Here is a 19,672-nt window from a genome sequence, read left to right as displayed (position 1 = left end):
TCCTCGCGTCGAGCATGCTCGAGTCGGAACGTCAGTTTTAGATTAGGGGAAACGAGCGTTTGAAAGCCAGATGGGGGGGGGGGGGGTTCCCAAACACAACATGCTCTCTCACGACAGTAACTCAAGATTTCCACCGATGACCAGCAGCCCGTTAGCGTTTCCGCCGCGGCGAACGTCGCCGCAGTTTTAGTCACCGCTTTATGAAGCATCGCCGACGACGATCACGAGCGCAATCTTTTACCGCCCTATCAACCCCTTTCACGCAGTCATAAACTGATTTTCAGCAATAGCTCCTCTCTGTCGGGTGGTGACAAGTTTTAGCTGCTTCGGTGGATGCCGTATCGTGCATACACCGCACACTGGGCACCTTGTCAGCCATGTAGGCAGATGCTCGCCGTGGTCGCGCTTGCAGCGGCGTTTCTGTTCACAGGGACTCTCCCTGTTTTTCAGCGTTATTATTACCTTGTTTTTTTTTCTTTCTTTATTGCCGGTCTTCGACAGTGCAACACATCATAAAGGTACTACAGAAAACACACAATCTACAAAAAGGCCGCCATGTCATGGTGGACTGGCATTGTCATTTAAAATTCTCTAAGCATGGCGAGGGGTTCCACCCTTGGCAACCACTCAGGAACAGAAAACTTCGCTCTCTGAATTTCAACGAACTTCTAAACAGTTTCGAAAAAATATTGTCGCGTGGGCCTCGCGTCTACATCACAGTTGAGCCATGCCATGCGCGACCTCCAAATACTGTGCAGGCCCAACACCATTACGAGATCGTACGGCACCCCATCCTCTCTCTATATACATAAAAACCGTATTTAATGGGGGTTCAGTGGAAAGTCCTTTCGCAGTGTCCTTTGGAGGACATCCCATAGAAACACTGCTTGCCAACAATGGAGAAAGACATGCTCCACCGTTTCCGGTTGTTTGCAAATAGAGCAGTCAGTTCCCCATGGCATAGAAATCCCGTTACCCTCCATCCTTGTTGCAACTCAAAGCGTGCCCGTGTGTAGTTTAAAGAAGAAAGACTTCGCTCCTGGTGATACTTCCATTCGCTTAACCCTTTTTAGAATATCTTGTCCTGGGCCTGCACAGTATAAACCTCTATACATTGGTACAGGTATGACCACATCGCAGGCATCCTTATATAATTTTTTTCGCGTGACATTAGCCAAATAGTGCATCGAAAATCGAGCAAACAAAAAACGGGATGACTCAACAATCTCTTTAAAGTATCCATAGATGCCCCCTGTCATACTACTCGTAGAAACTACGAATTCGGGCAAAGCCCGCATTAGCCGCACTTGAAGTGCAGTGCGCAGAAAAGGGTCTTGAACGTCCCGCAAAAACAAAAATCGATTCACAAGCTGTCTTACAAAAAGGTGCGTCAGCGCTAAGCCACGATCGCGGGATCGTCGAAACAAATTCATTCGACTGGTCCTCTCCCAAGTAGAAGCCCACACAAATAAAGCGAACACGCGGTGAAGTCGTTGTATATTTACCCGAGAACAATGCAGCGCTTGCATAACATACCATAATTTGCTAGCCAGAAAAATGTTGCACACAGTTGCCCTAGCAAACATAGACAAACTATTGGCTCTCCATTTATTCGCTTTCTCAGGCAGCTCCTGAGCTTGCGCACGCCAGTAGGGCTCACTGTCTCTGTAAAACTCCAGTGGAATACCCAAGTATTTCACTGAATGGGTGACCCAAGTGACATTGGCGAAAATGCCTGGGGTTTTCAGCCAATCACCATGCCAGAATCCCACACACTTTCCCCAGTTTACAAAGCTACCTATTGCAACACCGAACCGTTTCACGATTTCTACGACAAGAGTGACACTTTACTTGTCTGGACAGAAAACTGCAACGTCATCAGCACAAGCGAGAAGCTTGACTTCAGAAGAGTGTACACGAAATCCTCGAAACTGGTGGTTTTGTACGATGGCTAAACACAACGTTTCTATGTAAATACAAAAAAGCAGAGGGCTGAGGGGGAACCCTGACGCACCGAACGTTGCACGCTAATGGGCGCTCCCAGTGAATTATTTACAATCAACCGCGTGGTGCACCGTCGGTACGCCAGGCCAACACCCTCACTAATGACAGATCCCACATTTACATTGTCAAGAACAGAAAACAGAATATCATGGGACACGCAATCAAACGCCTTTTCAAGGTCAAGCTGGGGAAGCGCGGTGGTGCCTCCAGCGGCGTCGCAGCACTCAAGCGCACATCTCGCCGTGTGTATATTCGTTGTGATTGTGCGACCTTTGATGCCGCACGTCTGGTGTGGCCCTACAAGAAGTGTGATCACAGCTTGTAGCCTCTGCGCTAGCACCTTCATCAATATTTTGTAATCAACGTTCGGCAAAGCGATTGGCCGGTACGCCGTTACAAACTTTAGTTTTTCAGTTTCTTCTGTTTTCGGTATCAGAACCATGTGGGAAGACGAAAACGACGGTGGAAGGTATTTCAGACGAAATGTTTCTAAAAACATCGCCGTTAAAACCGTTAAAGCTCGTGTGACGGATGGCGACAATCGACATTCGTCCCTGCGAAAAGATACGCCATGCCGCAGGTGCGGTTGACTGAAAAATAGAGCGCGAGTTGCACAACGACACAAAGAAGAACGACGGGACAGGCGCGCTCGTTGTCCAAGTCGCGCTCTATTTTAAAGACGATAGTCTTTCTTGGGCTACTTAAACCCATAAATTTTGGTCTGTCTGCATGTCTGTATGTCTGTTCGTCTGTCTGTCTGTGACTCGATTCAGCCACCCGGCCAAAGCAAAATAATGCCTGCGCAATAGTCTTATATAGTCACAGCTAAATCTACCCGTCGATGTCCGGTGTAATGTTCATACTTGTCAACATTGTTGAAGAAAAACAAGACATTACGCAAATATGAGACAACAAATCAATATAGAAGTGATATTTGCAGTGTTCCTTTATAAAAAAATCAAACATGCTTGACTTTTGCGAAATTAAATACTTCATCAACTGCAGAAAAAGAATTCACTCCGCCGTCGCCTGCTGTCGCCCGCGCTACTATAGCTTCTGGCGCCATTTTAAGAAATCAACCGGCAACGGTTACGCAAGGTTCCACTAGATAGGTTCCACGTTCTGCTTGCAACGGAAACGCGGTTCTATAAACGTTGAAGTAAGGCGCCTCGATTAACGTGCGTCTTCGCCGTACGGCAGCGTTCGCATCGAGACACCCGGTTTGGAGCAGTGGAACGCGGGAAATTTAAAATTATTTAAGGAAAGCTTTGGCGTCTTTTCCTTGGGAGGAGCGCGACGCAAGAGGAACAACATGAGAGGTGAGCGGTAAAGCGAAGGGAGGCATTTACTTCGCAAAAGCCGATAAAGACTATCGTCTTTTGACGGCATTTGCAACGAAAGGAGCAGATACGCGGCCAATTTTTTTTCAGCCATAATGCACCAACTTGCCCAACAGCTGTGTTTAACGCAGGTGCGGAGTTTCCCTCACCGGAACCACCAAAGCGTGCTCCCGCGTTTCCCCCAGAGCCGGGAACGCTAATTGGCTACACCGCTTAAAGACGTCCATGAATAGCGGCGTCGTACTGTTCGTGCATCGTAGAGGCTGCGTCAGAGTATGAATTTACGTCAGATTGCGGCGCAATGGCGACGAGGATCGGTAGGTAAACGAGGAAAGAGAGGAATATCTTTTCGGCGTGTTTTGTCGGCTCCTAATTTACGCAGATGTGTAATATTTGGTATCCGTTGTCGTGAAGGGGTACTCAAGCGATTGCGCGATTTAAATGGCGGTCTTCAAAAGCCTATTCAGGGCTCCTTTAACCCTGTAAGACTGCTTACGTGCTCCAAAGAGGAATGCCTGCGCTGCTTATCAACTCCACTTGTACTGTTACGCCATTTTTGCGTCTCTTGCTTCATTTTTGTTCTTTTTTTTTCTCTCGGCGTGAGATACTACAGCAGGCAGAACAATAAACAGTCACAGCTTCTCCATGAATAACCCGCCGCGGTGGCTCAGTGGCTAAGGCGTTGCGCTGCTGAGCACAAGGTCGCGGGTTCGATTCCCGGCCGCGGCGGCCGCTTTTCTGATGGAGGCGAAAAGCAAAAACGCCCGTGTGTACGAGATTTCGGCGCACGATAAAGATCCCCAGGTGGTACGGCGCGCCTCATCGCCTGCGTTGCGTCGACGCGTTAAACCCTACAATCAATCAATCAATCAATCAATTCTCCATGAATAAAGTAAAGCGCTGTTGAGGTAAACCTGTTTTATTCCCGCGCCGTCACGTTCACTTGCCACGGGGCACTCACCGTTCTAACTTTTTTCCACACTGTGACCATCCGGAGTTTCAGCAGTGGTGACGCACTGGGCCTCTACCGTCCATGCGCGCGTCCAAATCCCTTAGGATCGCAAATGAGTTTTTAGTTGCTCTTTACAGTGGCGGTCATTTCGTGTGCCGCACAAAAAAAGACAGAATTTTACACACTTGAGAAATTAAATCTTTTGCCCCCAAAAGACGCTCCCAAACCTCCCCGCATCTCTGAAGTGTCATGGTTACGATTAGGTGCGCTTCTACACACTGAGAACTTCCCGTGATTCAAGTGCAGTCGATTAAGCAGTCCATGTTAGCTTCAAAGCGACTTCGGCATATTGCAGTGACGGTCACACTATACTCGAATACAGGTCAAGAAAAAAAGCGGCATCGCCCAGTAAAAGGCCCCCCAACCAGCCAGTGGTGCCGCTCTATCAACGGGACGTAGCGGCCGACCGCCTTGAACCTGCAGGCAGGGCTCGGAGCCAAGCTTTCTTGAATTCGTCCGTGCCGAAAAGTAGCTCTTCAGGACACTTTCATTTTGAGCGGAGATAAAAACCTGAGCTAAATTTTTTTATTTGCCCGTTATAACGCAACGCATGAAAGAACTTATCGTCAGGTGCAGTAGCGAGTTTCAATTATATTCCTGATGGAGAATTTCTACTCTTCCGGGTTTTCTCTCAACTGCTTGCTTCTGGTTTTATGAATTGCCAGCCCCATTACCCACCATGGATCCCGAACAAGTCTGAGGATTCAAGTGCGTTGCCATCTACGCCACGCCGATGGTACGAGAAAAACAAAAGCGGCCGTGTCATCTGCAGCTGCGGATGGGAGATGATGCGGAAAGCGTACGTTTGCTTGCGGCATCTACACCCAGAGCGCCGCGTTGAAGAAACGGCCGCGACAGTGAGCGATCTTTTTGGAGTCAGCGTGAGCGTGATGATGGACGTGAAGAAGAAGATGAAAAATGACGATGGAAATGTTGCGACGCCCTCCCGAAAGCGCCCGCAAAGCGCCGGAAAGAGACGACGCACAGACGTGTACGACGACTTCACGAAATGCGCATTGTGAGCGTCCCTGCATCCTTTTTATCACACGAAGGAGATCCCGAAAGTGAAGGCAATTGCTGCGGATGTCAACGCTAGCGGCGATGTTACTCTTCTCAAGCCATGGACTGTGCGCCGCCTGCTGAATGACATTGGGTTCAGGTATGAGAAGAGGGGCCGGAACTCGCTGCTGATCGAGCGGGACGACATGGTCGTGTAGCAGCTCAAGTGGCTCTACGACATCGCCAGGTACAGGATGGAAGATCGACAAATCTTCTACCTTAATAAAACCTGGGTGAATGCGGGACAAACGCTATCGACTGTTTGGACGGTCGCGCCGGTTGCTTCCCCCCACGACGCCTTCATGTGTGGTCTAACGACAGGTATGATGCAGCCGTGAGGAAAAGGACAGCGCCTGATTGTAACGCACATCGGCAGCGAGCACGGCTTCATCAGTGGTTGCTTGGATATCTTTCGGGGTGCGAAAACCGGCGACTACCACGAGATGGATGGCACCCGCTTTGAAAGTTGGCTTCGGGCCGTTTTGCCGTAATTGCCACAAGGTAGTGTAATTGTCAAGGACAATGCGTCGTACCACTCGCGGCTGGAAGAAGCAGTGCCTACGACTTCTTCGCGCAAGCAGGTCGTTCAGGACTGGCTGACGCCCAAATGACTTGCTTGGGATGAAAAAATGCTTAACAAGGAGCTCCTCAGCCTTGTAACCTCTGTAAAGGCACAGTACATCTAGTATCGCATTGACGGTGCAGCTGAAAGGGCAGGATGTATTGTGCTTAGGCTCCCACCCTACCATTGTGAGCTCAATCCCATTGAGCTCATATGAAAACAGAAGAAAGGAGGTGTCGCAGCCAGAAATGCCACGTTTAAGCTGGAAAATATAGAGGTGCTCCTCAAGAAAGAAGCTGCCAAGGTAACAGCTCAACAGTGGGCAAACGCTGTTCAGCGTGCGATCAACATTGAAACAAAGTTCATGGGAGACTGTGGAGCAAATGCGCACGTTCAACTTATTGCATTCCATCTGGATGAAGATGACATGGACTCCAACAGTGACCTATCTGGTATCGAGTCCTTTGAAGATGTTTAAGGCGGCCAGCTATTCGCCAGTGCCGCCTTTGGCCCTTTCAGTTAGTGTGGACTGCGCCATTTAGCCTAAGTAGGTGTGTTTCCATACCTGCAGGAGCAAGCAACTCCTTCAGACAGCAGAGAAGACCAGAGATGCTGTTTGTGTGCTTTATTAAGACTTATTTCTGGAGTTAAGAGAGAAGCCTGTGTGTGGTGCGTAACTTGCTCATGGTCGATTGCTTTGATATGTAGCTATGAGAATCAGAAGATGCTATTGCAGTGTTTGGTTTCTTATTTCATTTGCCATTACTCAATGTTGTGAGCTGTGTCGTAGAGCCAACAGGGATCTTCAAGTATAACAGTGAGGGTGGCAGAAGTTAGTTCAACAATCGATGTATGATCTCATTTGCTGTAGCAAACCGAGCGGTGTATTGTGCGGTGCTGGCTCAGGCTTGGTTGCCTTCATATGTAGCTATGAGAATGAGAAAAGCCTGTTGCAGTGCTTGGTTTTTGATCTCATTTATTGCTAGTGTGGTAAAGGAATTAGGTAGAATGAGTGCAGTCCTGACACGACACTGCGTGGCAGATGTATCTAAAAGGAAACTGCACAACTCGAGCTAGAGAAAACCTACATTGTTCCAAACTATTTTCTGGAAGCAAGGCCACGCTTGCACATTGCGATAGGTTTCGCTGCACAGGGAAGATGGCTATTCGGATGTATAGCATGAGGTGTGTGCAAGCAGAGTCAAGCGAGTTCACAAATTCACTTCAAGCAGAATCATTTCTGCAGCGTGTGGCTCTAGGCCTCTTTGTGCGACACTATGTAAATGGCGATAAATGCCAGTTTAACCTACAGGAAAAGATGCTAGTTCGAGTTTTCACCCCAAGTTTTTTACATTGTTCGGACACTTATGCACGTATTGAATGCAGAAACAAAGTTGCAAATTAAATGCCTGCGTGAAAGCATATAACTGAACATTGTGTGCCCGTGTGGCTGGCTGAGTCAAGTTGCCTTCTTATAGAGCGTTAAGAATAAATAAATCTGCCTCAGTGTCCTATTTCTCGTTTCATTTGCTTTGCATAATTCAGCAGTGCATCTGTTTGGCTGTCTGAGCCAAATCTAACTGAGGATACAGCAGTGAGGAGGAGAAAAGTTGATTCAGTGTTTTAATTCTGATTTGATTCTGTTTAGATTCTATTTGGCTATTTGCTGTCTTACGCAGAAATTAGAATAAATAGGCTTTATCTGTTGTATACTCCAGTGGATAAGATGCTGAAGCACAACGTTAAAACAATACCAAAAGCTTTGGGAAGGGGAAACAGGGTTGGTTTCAATCGATCTTCCCATGTATGGGAATAATTTCATTTAGTCATATTTGGCAAAATAATAAATTTCCTTCTGAACATATGACCCGATTTTGGCTTTTGCGTAACAAGAAAAGTATGATATGCATTTACCAGTATGAGTGCAGCAATGTGTACCATATGTGTGCTTCCATGAATCCACTCAACCGACATATCATGCATCAGCCAGTGCATATAACTTTTTATGGCCCAGATCACTAAGTAACCCTTCAAACGTACTTTATTGCCTGCGTTATGAAGTGGGCATAAATGGAGTTGCTGTCATTGTGGTTTACACTCCTAATATATGTGTAGACATTGCAAGTGTTGAGTTGCGAAATGTGCTGCGGCAAGCAGCAGCTTTCTATTTGACTTCGCATCCAAGATGTTGAGCACTGCTTGAGCAGCGAGCTTCTCGCTACCGCAACCACTTTTGACGCAACAGTAAGAATGGGTGAAATGCTCACGTGTTTCCACCCTGAATGCTATATTTACCATTCTGAGCACGTCATGCAAATGACCATCTCAGCAGCAGATTCTTACATAAGTGACATAAACACAAGGCGAGCAGTGCTTATAAAGCTTCAATAATGCACATCCCCCATTCAAGAATTTGATTTGGTGCACAATATGCATGCGCATGTGTAGAAAAAGCTGAACGGTGGTTTATTTGATTTCAGTGCTGCGTTTCATGTCTTCACATGCATTGTTGCAGCTGGTCGTACGGGTGAAATCTAGCTAATGCAATGTCACTATCGCGAGGCACAGCTTATTCACGAAGCATAAGCGGGTCATGAAATTGAACTGACAGTTTTAATACTCATGTGGAATCTTTATTATCATCAACAATGCAAACTCAAAGCAGATCCCTATTCGTATTTAATTCACAAAGGTTTTTGTCCGAAACGACAACTTAAACCACTAGAACAAAAAACAGGCAACCAAGACAAACTAGTTCTGATTAACACATTTAACAATGGAATCTCAGCGTAACAGAGAAACAAAATAGAAAAGGTGGCATATTAAATCACGTCACGCAGCTAAGCTACAGCTCGTACGCACTCACGGTTAAAAAGTGCGAAAATTCAGCTTCGTGTATTTGGTGACTTGATCACAATTTGGGCGAATACGCTTGCGCCCGGCATCAACTTAGGACCCATGGCTCGACATATATGCTCTAGCTAAATGCAGCGCATGACATCGCGCTGCTTGCGTTTCGGTCCGTGCATAACTCTCAATGGCGTTAACGTCGTGCTCTATGCATGACAGTAATATTTACAACTGACTGGCGTAATCTACGAAAAAGAAACAAGGAGTTATCGCCCCCTGTCGGAGACACTGTTGCGATAACGTGGGTGGCACAGACACAGGAAGAGCTAAACGGTAGAACGAGAAGCCTTTCACACTCAAGACCAAACGCCCGCACAGGATGATGACGACCGCTTTGTATCTTACAGCGTATACACAGATTGAGCAACTGCAGGCTGCGGTAGCTGTTTACCGGCAACGCCGAGCGCTCACAAAGCAGAAGAAAAAACACCATAGCGATTGTCGTTACCGAGCATATTACTAACACCGCACACAACACGCAAACAAGGAACATGCTTGAACGATATTAAAAATCGCCCTCAGAGAGCCCGACGACGCCGATGGTTTGACGCGACAGCGGAGGAGGCCATTTTTGTAGAAGTCCGTAAGCGCGGAAGAAAATGTTCTGTGATTTCTTCCGTGAGCGTGGCGTGGAGCCGGTCTACGGCGACGCCACGTTGATACGGAGACATCATTGGCTGGATGGGGGTGCTTTGATGAGAAAAAGCTGCATTTTTCTTGAGTGGTATTCAAGTATAGACTGAGAAATCATGGAGGAAGAAAAGAAATGCTATCTGTGCTGTGTCACTCCACAGTGCAGAACGCCTCGCTTGCACTCCGTGATGTCGCAGCGGAACAAACGCTTCAGTCAAATCGTATGCTCGGCGTCATATTTCCCCAAAATATATTTGCCGAATATATGGAATTTAACTCCGTCAAACGAAACGTGCCTGCAGAGGTAGTCTACTGCGCATGCTCATCACCATCTATCCATTTTCTACGATGCATAAAGCACGATCGTTCAATAAACCGATGACCCTTCTTCGCTGGGAGCCAGTTTTCTGTGCTCCTGATAACCACTAACAAAACGCAGAATGGTCAATCGAGCGCACAGGGTTAATTAAAGGAGCCATGAAAAAAAAAAACACGTTTGGTTCATTCGAAAGATTGCCTCATTAGAACCATACTGACACCACTCTTAACACCATCTTCGCTCAAATAAACTACATAATTAGGAAAAAAGGCAATGACCATGCCACCCACCAGCTCATTTCCCGCAACAGAACCTATGATGTCACATGAGAATGCTCTGCGATTGGCGGAGGCCGACAAAAGCAAACGCAAGTTAGGCAGGGCTTACCAGTTTTCATAGTGAGCTATATGCCCGTTAAACATACTGCACATTCATTTTATGACACTAAGAACGGTGGAGTAAACGGTTGAAGTTCCGAATAAACACGCAAGCGTGTAAGCTAATGCGTACGAAACTACCGCCAGCCGAACTCGACATCTCGCCGTGGCCACCGTCGCGCAGACGAATTTTCGTGTTCGAGGCTCTTCGGGGCCAACGAACCATCCCAGCACGCACAGCCGCGACCTTGCTTGGTATCGTAATCCCTTCACAGGAGGTTGGCCGTGATATCGCCAACCAGCAAAGGTAAAAATAGAAACGAGGGGAGTAAGGAACAGCAAGCAGCGACGAGATAGTGACAGTCGTCGCAGAAGTTTCGGAGTGGTGTTGGCTGGCTGTTGTTGTTAGGCGCTCGTTTCCAGTTTACAACCACTGAAAACTGTTTGTTCGAGTACTTTAAATGAAATTTCGTTGCTGCGTTTTGAAATGCCCATGTAGTACGGGCAAATCGTCGAGAGAGTGCGGCATCCCCGCCGGTGAGGAGATCTCCTTTCATGTGCTGCCCAACGACGAACCTCGGCGAAGCAAGTGGCTGCGTTTTGTGAACTTTGCAAACGGAGGAGAAAGAGAGCTAAAGGAAGTACAAGTGTGCTCGCTTCATTTCCGAGGAAGTGATTACGGCAGGGACCCTTACGTTGGCTCAATCCTGGTACATGCTGGCGCTCGTCGCCGACTTCGTCAAATCGCCGTCAAAGCGCTCGTACCTTGGGGGGAAAAATGCCGTACACACCGCGCATTGACGCTCGTATCTTTCTGGTCGGAGCAGAGTTCGTGCGAACGGCTTTCCATGCACGGCACCGGCCAACTGGCATAAGCGATACTGCTACTGAAATTGAACTATTATTAACCGTAATAAAAATACGGCACGTACGTACCAGTCTTTATTCGTCCGTCGCGACGGGGCTGACGAGGCAGCGGTGCCGACGGCTGGGCGTTCGTCTGTTGTGGCTATCGCGGAATGGTCGCTTTCCTGTCCATCCGCGTATCCCACAACTCCTGCCGCTCGTGTACTTAGAAGCATTGAGCGTTCAAGTGGTGTGAGGTTGTTAAATGCAAGCCCGAGCTTCTCGGCGAGAGTTTTGTTCTCCGGATCAGGCGATTCCATGACTAGGGGTGCGGGTGCACTAGGTTTTACTAGTATTTTTAAAATGGCCGCCGTCTTGGTTTCGGCACGAGTTCCGGTTCCTGTTTGATTCCCGCGTGTGGGTGCTATATGGAGTCGACGTACTAAGTATCTGTTTCATGTACCGGCTCGTATGACGCCATTGTTCACGTCACGAAATGTGCAATTTAGCTGGAGATTTAAAATTTTGGCTTAAATTGGCTTATTTTTCAGTGAATAAAGCATCATTTGCTTCCGAGAAAGCGCTTAGGGTACTGTGAAACACCTAATCTTTCGAATAAAACAAACTTTTGTTTTCTCTTCATGGCTCCTTTAAGCTGAACCATAGGATAGTCTTAGAGTGCATGTGTGCCGTGTCAAGGCTGATGTGAAACAGTAAAATGAATGAACACGGTAGAAAAATTGCGGAAACAAGCTGCTGCGGGAACAAATCTTCCTGGCACTTCCAGCAGTGGGGCGTGACGCGCAATACCCCAATAAAGATGCCAACACTCACAGATACACTCGTTGGCGTATTAAAGAGAGTCTGCAACACTTGCGATAAGCGCTTTCGCGGCTGGAAGCACTGCGAAGGCTATAGTTATCGCCAGCACGGAGCGAAAATGCGTGCTTTGCTCGTCGCAGCGGATACGCCTTCCGTTCCTGCTTTGCTTCTGTGGCTTTCATTTAGGGCTCAGCCCTTTGGCGGCCGTCTCTTGGCTGAGCCTTGTCGCCGTCATGGCAGGAACGATGGCAATACCGTATAGTGAAAGAAAGCAAAGGAGGAGAGTGTCGCGACATTGTGAGGGGAGTGCGGTTCGCCGTGGCGGTGCGAGCGCTCTCCGAAAGTGTGCGGTGGAAGAGGAGGGCAGGAAGCTGTAAGGAGGAGAAGTCGCGAAATTCTGAGGGGAGGGCGGTTCACCGTGGCGGCGCGAGCACTCTCCGAAAGTGTGCGGTGGGGGCGGAAAGGCAGTATGCTGTACCCGCACGAGACGCTCGTCCGCGCGACGCTGGCGAAAACGTGAGGGGGGAGTGCGCGTGACGATGGTGTACGTTCCCACATTGCGCCGACGGGCGAGGTTACAGCACAAAACTCTACTAGAGTGACAGCATTGATTCACTGCTCCAACAGGAATGAACTTCAGCGCTTAGGGGCTATTATTTATACACAAAGCGCTAACGGTCAAACAAACGTTCCCTCTGGTTTTTGCATACGGCGTGACATGGTACAGACACACATAACAGTCTTTCCAGAGTTCGTGAGGGGTCGGTAGTAGTGGCGCACGCTAAGTTCGAGAGAGGGGAGAGAGGAGGTCTCCACAACGGTGTCTGCGTCCTTCTGGCATGTATCCACACTAGGAGGTGGTCTCTTAGCCTTCAACCCAGCGTCCGGGTAATTGTGGCACTAGCGCCATATTCTCCCCTGGTGAGCCCGGGGAAACATTATTGCGTGATTATTGCCATGGCAACAACACCGCCATGTTAGCCTTGAAGGCGTTATAATTGTCATGGCAAAATGAGAGGGGGCGGAACTTGCATGGGGGAGAGGTCATGGTCTCCCCCTCTCATGCCGACTAAGAATCCGCCCCATCTATCCCCCCTCCCCTCTTCCTCCCCCTTTTCCACCCGGCAACCGCCGCAGTGCTGCGACGGGCGCGCAGCCTGCGCAGCTACGCTGCCCGGGGTAGGCCGCTTGGACAGTAACGACGCTAGCTCGAATATCACTTGAACGCTTTATTCGCGTTACGTGCGCGAAGGCGACGTGCGGCGACAAGCACCGATGCCCAATACAGCACAGGCAAGACTGTCCGACATCTAGCGTAGTACACGCACGGCACAAGTCCTATCCTTCAGCTATGCTTCACGGCATACGAGCAAGGTTGTGACCTTTTTGCTAACAGCACTAGAGGAGACTTCGCGTTACGATTCATACGTATGTCCTTAGCGTCTTTTTTGGAGCACCGTAATGTCCAAGCGAGCACACGCAAGAAAACTCCCACTGCATGACACGCGCGTCGGCCTCGCCGCCTCGCCGTGCTTTAGCAGCAGCTGCGGTGACCGTTTTCCCGCATGCGCGCCCCCAGTCGCGCCAGAGAGAAGCGGAAAGAAAAAAAAAGGACAGGAGGAGTATTGCCCAGCGCCACTAGGAGCGCAATAATAGAACCAAAACTAGAAAAAGAAACATCGGCCTGGCCACACGTCGCGTTGCCGCCGCCGAAGTTTGAATCATGCAAGACAGCGAGGTGCTAGCGATCCGGCCTTTCCCAGGCATGTAGGGCCTTGTTGGGATCCGTTGGCTCTTCTTGCAAACCTGAGTGACCGACACAGAGGCGTCCACTCGAAAGGCGCACGTAGGGGAGGTTTCGCCACAATGCCGAAGAGTGCTGCACAAAGCTTGAAACACAGCGGCGCGCTGATTCGTAACAATTGCCATTTTCATTTTACAAAGAGTAACGAAAACATCCATTCCACCTCCATTAGAAAAGCGGCCGCGCAGCCGGAAATCGAACCCGCGGGATATCACATTTTGCTGATGGAACCGGCAAACTTAGGGGAAGTCAGACCAAAACTTTTTGGTCATTAGTTGCAAAAACATATTTTTATAGATCTGCCAGCCGCTCGAGATAGGCATTACTAAAGCGGTTCAACCGAAGACTTCTCGCAATCCTAAGTCTAAGGCAATAAAGGAGTACATTATTTTGAAGAATAACAAACTGTTTATCTAAAGCATACCATGATTTTTTTTAAAGATGTAAAGTGATACTAAAGTGTAAGACGAAGGTCCTCTGTACAGGTTGAGTATAACGCTGTGAATGAAAATTCACGCCTGGCAGTAGCCGCAGCATTTTCTTACTGACACGGGAAATTCCAAGACAGAATTTAGCTGACGATAGCTCACTGGCAGCAGTGCTGCTGCTGCATCAGAACAATGTACAAAGCAACTCTTCGGGCAACATAAAGGACGAAATTCTCTTGCGTGCAGGACGAGTGGTAGGAACGTCTGCAATGAGAGGCCACACTTTGCATTTAGAAATCGCTGCTTTCTTTGGCTACCCCCATTGTGGAGTTCAAGTTTTAGGGAATATTTTTTGCCAGCTTAATCAGGTAGGAACTCTCCGATGTAATTACTTCTGCCGGGGTCTAGAGCGCTGCGATATTGTCACAAAGCCAAGCCAAGGACGACGCAGTTGTTTGGAAAAGAAACAAGTTTATTAGAGCGAACTCGTGCTCCCCTAACAACTGAAAAGAATACAGAGGCGGCGAAGCAGCGGTCAACAAAGTGACGTACGTGCGTCGGCGAGCGTCGCAGAATCGAATGCCCCGGCGTCTGCTGTGCATGCTTTTATCTTTCGGCGTGAGAGTTTCTGGAACCGTCGATTCGCATCCAGAACATTGTAGATCACAGAAGATTATTCTGGGCTAGCGGTGTTAGGGCGAAACACTCTGCTTATCTGAATGAGATAGCCCGTGCGGCATAAAAATAAAGAATGGAACACGCGCTTCGCATGGGACACAGATAACAGAGCCGGGTGCGGCCGGGCATTAAAAACAAACAATAAATAAACAAACCCCTACATGGTTCGCGCAATATTGGTAGTTGCAACATACATAATTTTCTAGGATGGTCGTGTTTCTTAAGACCTAGAATTTCGCCGGCTTTGTCGTATACGTTCCTCAGAAGTTAAGCTGTTTCGTTGCAGAACACGTTCGTCGCGGCCCAATAAGAGTGACCAACCACTTTCAAGTGGTTGTACTAGGGGGCGCAGCTGTCGCTTCGCGTCTTTTGTTTCGCCCAAGACCAGAATTTCGTCGGGAACTATCATCCCGCTTTGCAGCTGTGTGAGGTGCTGACTAGTTCGCTGTGCAAACTGCAGCAAAGGGGCACAGTTCACGCACATTTGATTAAAGATTATATGTACGGATAGCTAGACGCACTGCCACACAAATATGATCAAGCTGTGCACATCCTTGTACACTGTTCTTGCGGTCCTGCGGCTTAGTGTTTGGGGCCTTTAAAGGGGCACTGACACAAAATTTTGAAGGCGAGATAACTTCGGAGATAGATTGGTGGGAACACACATACATCATCTGCAAAATATCAGCGGCGAATACAGCCTAGAACATATTTAAAATCAGTTTTGAAGTGTGCGAAACGCAACCGAGCAGCCAGCAGAGGACCACGCGCAATTGTAAATAAACAACATCCAAACACGTCACGAGTTTGTGTTTGCCGCTTCCGCACTACCGGCGTTTTGCGCCGGCTCGCGCGGCTCGCCGCTCCAATCGGAGGGCCGGAGGGCGGAGCTTCTGCTCTCGAGAACGAACGACCCGATCGTTGGCGGCGGAGGCGCCGTGATTTCGTCAGCTAATCGGGCAGCTGGCCGCGACCAAAGTTCTACAGCGATTCCAGGCACTCTGTTTCTATTACTGTTTATTACCATTGGATGCGAAAACGCGCCGGAGGCACGAAAAGCTCACTGAGCTAGCCGCATGGTCGCTGTGCAGGCGGCGGCCACGGCCGCGAAGTGGCCCAGGCCGGCGCAGGTAGCTCGAGCGATAGCTTGTTACCGCTGCACGAAATTGTCCCCAAGTCCCGACCATGGTGGCTTACGTGAGAAAGGAGTTAATGATGCGATGGCGGGTTGCATTAAAAATTGTCATCTGCACCGCTTACGAGAGCGGCACTCGAATATCCGCCGCAGTGCTGAGCCGAACACATTTGTAGGCGGACCTGTAGGCAGACCGGCCGGCTGCTCCCAGCGCGCGTCTTGCCACCCACCCTCTCGAGCGTCGCGCGTCGTTCTTCAGCCGCGGTAGCATTTGCACTCGCAGCGCCTGCGTCACATCCACGGTCACTTTTTAATTAAGCGCCTCACGAGATCAGTACGTGGGGGCATTCGCAGAAACTGCCGTCGATGCGGATTCGACAGTGCTACGGCGGCTCTGCTCTGTGATATCCCTCCGACGGTCACGTGGTCAGCTTTGTTCACACAAAATCCACAAAATCCATCGTTTCGCGGCACTCGCTGAAACCGAAACTGCGACTGGCCGCATTGAAAATGCCTCTAATTAAACAACCGTCGCACGCTGAAGCAAATGAGGTTTCTACAGGTTATAAGTAGGTCACTAGCTACTTATCGCAACAAAAAAAACAAGATGCAAAATTTTTGTGTCAGTGCCCCTTTAAGTCCGTCGACATGTGCAGTCTCAGACTTCGTTACTTGTGTTCAGTAAGTTTACATTGTGTGCTTTTTCAATTTACTTTGATTATTCATGTAAGGTGATTACAATTTTTGCACCTCAGGGTAATTCTCTTCTACACCAATGGCGGCATTGCTATTAAGGTGGATTAGAATTTACTTGTTGTAGTCAAGGTCTTCTCTAGCGCAACGTCTAGACGTAAGGGCTTCTTGGGTGCTATGGGTGCTACTTTGAAGTCGTCAAGTAGGTACAAAAATTAGCCGAACTTTTTAAGGGTGGCGCAAATATGTGTTGCTATATTCTTGTATGTGTGTTTTTTTTGCGCAGATTACTTGACTTCTTCAAATATCATCTATAGACTACTAGAAAACGACGAAAAAGCTGAGCTCTGGAAGTTCATATATGACTTCATTGATGGCGTGTCGAAGAAGACGTTTGGGGAGTGCCTCAAGCCACGTCAAATCTTGGTGATTCATGCTTATAAGCCGTACAATTGACAACGAAAAATCGCGAAAGGGCTACATCCCGTTTATATTAGGCCTTTATTTTCGATGCTTAATTGTTTTACCTTCCTTTTTTTGCGAATTATCAGGGGGTATTTTTTTTAGCTTCCTACGGCAAGTGTTTTTGCAAATGGCCGCGATCTCGTCTTGGTATCTAGACCCTTGCTCCTTTTGTTTCATGTCCCATTACCGCATTTGAAAGCAGCAGGTAGGAAGCCCGTGTTTGCCTCCGGTGGTTGTTGTACCAATAAAATTAACTTTCTGCTCTCCCCTTATGATTCTAATAAGCTTTTCTGGTGGAACACCGTTGTGTTTAAAAGGCTTGAATGCTGGCTGTTACAAATAAAGCTGCAAAATATTCACGTGTCATAATTCTTTTTTTCTCGGTTATTTTGCTATTTTTTATAGTGTTTCTACATAACCTGAAAACACACTTCACGAAAACCTCAAAAGCTTCACGTCTTCCATTGGAGAAGAGCAGCAATAAAAGACATAGTCAAAACCCAACCTAGGATGGTTGTATATCGGAGTAATAGCATTAGCGCTGTAATAAAATTGACCACATTTTTCCGCGGGGTGAAACCATGGGGTGATGCGACGCATCTTGGCGGTGCTTATTACGGTTGCACCGACCATCGCGGCAGCAGACCTATTAGTCTCCATTCAAATCATCGGTGGTCATCGGATGTCATCGGAGCGGCGGTGGTGGAGCGACTGAGCGGAGCGGCGCAGTTATCGCGTCTATATGTACCGCGCGTTAACGGTGAAGGGAATGAGAGAGAGAAGCGCATGCGCATGTGTTAACCGAGCGCTAACGCGCGCTGACGCACAGCTGGCATGGCGAGGGGAGCGAGCGCTAACGCAAGATGGCGCTGCGGTGAGAGTGGCGTTACCGCGCAGCCGGCGTGGCGAGGAGAATGGGGGAGAGGCGTGCGGACTACGGATGGATGGAGGGACAAGGTGAGTCAATGAGATGCGTCGCATCTAAAATGACTAGGGAGAGCTTCTTTTCTTTCGGGAGAACGCTCTGTGCACGCCGTTTCTGAATTGTTAAGTTTTGTTTTATTTATTTATTTATTTATTTATTTATTTATTTATTTATTTATTTATTTATTTATTTATTTATTTATTTATTTATTTGTTTATTTATTTATTACAAACTGCAGACCATTGAATGTCCATGCAGGGTGGGTATTTATATAGTATGGAAAGCAAAGAATACAATGCGAACATGAATGCAGTGAAACAATGCAACAAAATCATTGTGGACGATATAGGGGATCAGTAAGGGGACTGCATTCAGCTATTGCGCTAGGGAAGTAAGAGAATTCAAATATGTCCGTTCTAGCGAAATAGGGTGTTGCTGAATGAGGGTGTGATGATGCGTTTGTAGAGTCAATACAGGGGATACTTCTGTCGCAATTGCTTGAAAAGAACTTCCAGCTTTACAATTCGCCAAGTTTAATACATTGCGTGCTTTTTTTTAGCTTTCATATTCGCGGTGTTTCATTCCGTCATTTCCCTCGTGTCCCCTTGCCGGAGCCATCTGGAGGGCCTATTTAACCGAACAGCTGTACTGACCATTTGTGTTGGGAAGTAACCAGTACAGCTGCTTGGTGAACCACCGTTGCAATAAAATCACCGTTATACAATGAAGTACACTGAAAGGTAACGATCTTCGCTTGCAACGAACCGTTAATAAGGACGTCAGTTTCCGGCGCCAAGGTATTTATTAGAGCAAAAGATTTCTATTAAGCTTTCTTCTCTCTTCTCTACCAGTCCGTATTTTTTCTTAGCTTACACCATCGTGGCATCCACAATAAAAGACGAAGCCGTGGTTGAATATTTCGGTAACCTTCTCGTCGAAAAGAATTCACTAAGGCATGCATCCTGCGACCGTGACTGTTGTTCGTCCGGAAAAGCAGCTTTAATGCGTAAAATTTAGAGGAGGCATAGCATTCTCACTGGTGGTGCACACTTGCCCTCAAAGTTTGCCTGGCAATGGTTGAAGCTGCACGAACAAAGTTGTAGTTTTCAGTTAAGAGGCAATGATATGATAACCGGATTCAGTAATCTCAAACAGCGGCGAACAATTACCGTTGGGAATATCCAGTGTATAACTGACACCAGAAACACATGTGCATGATGAAAAGAGTCAGCTGCACCTCCTAAAGAAGCGGAACTGCTTCCGGAACAAAGAAAATAAGTCTAGAAGGGAAGCCAAACGCGCTGATTTTCGAATTAGGAAACGTAAAAAAAAACGCCGTAAAGTAAAGAAACAAAAACCGACTGGAGAAGGCATCAAAAGTGGCCGGAGCCTCCTCACTCGAGCAGAACGAGGGGAGACGGCGGCAGCCGAGTTCTGCTCAATTCAGGTTCATCAACGTGTTGCGCGCAGTGAGGCAAGAAGGAAGTAAGGGTGGCTCGTTCTCCCGCAATTCGGTTCATTTTCAGCCCCTCTTCCAGTTTCTTTCTGAAGCCCCTTCCCCCCTTCTCCCTCCAATACAGCCGATGAAGGCTTGACGGCTCAGGGTTCTCTGTGAATTTTTATTACGGCCTTCTTGATTCGTGTTGTTGAAGCACATTTG

The 19,672-nt window shown here is 48.0% G+C and overlaps 1 protein-coding gene across 2 annotated transcripts in view; it reads left to right on the top strand.

Moving 5' to 3' along the window:
- LOC144139281 (uncharacterized) overlaps positions 1-17,446 on the top strand; it is a 52,839-nt gene extending 35,393 nt beyond the window's left edge. For both annotated transcript variants that reach the window (XM_077671681.1, XM_077671682.1), the window contains exon 5: positions 16,909-17,446. In XM_077671681.1, the coding sequence (XP_077527807.1) occupies positions 16,909-17,078 (170 nt within the window). In that variant the 3' untranslated portion in view covers positions 17,079-17,446. The remainder of the gene's footprint in view (positions 1-16,908) is intronic.
- The last annotated feature ends 2,226 nt before the right edge of the window (positions 17,447-19,672 follow it).

The sequence above is a fragment of the Haemaphysalis longicornis genome, unplaced genomic scaffold, assembly GCF_048455015.1.
Source record: "Haemaphysalis longicornis isolate Haplotype H1 unplaced genomic scaffold, Haemaphysalis longicornis Haplotype H1 scaffold_5, whole genome shotgun sequence".
Taxonomy (NCBI): domain Eukaryota; kingdom Metazoa; phylum Arthropoda; class Arachnida; order Ixodida; family Ixodidae; genus Haemaphysalis; species Haemaphysalis longicornis.
This window is presented reverse-complemented; position numbering and strand designations above follow the sequence as displayed.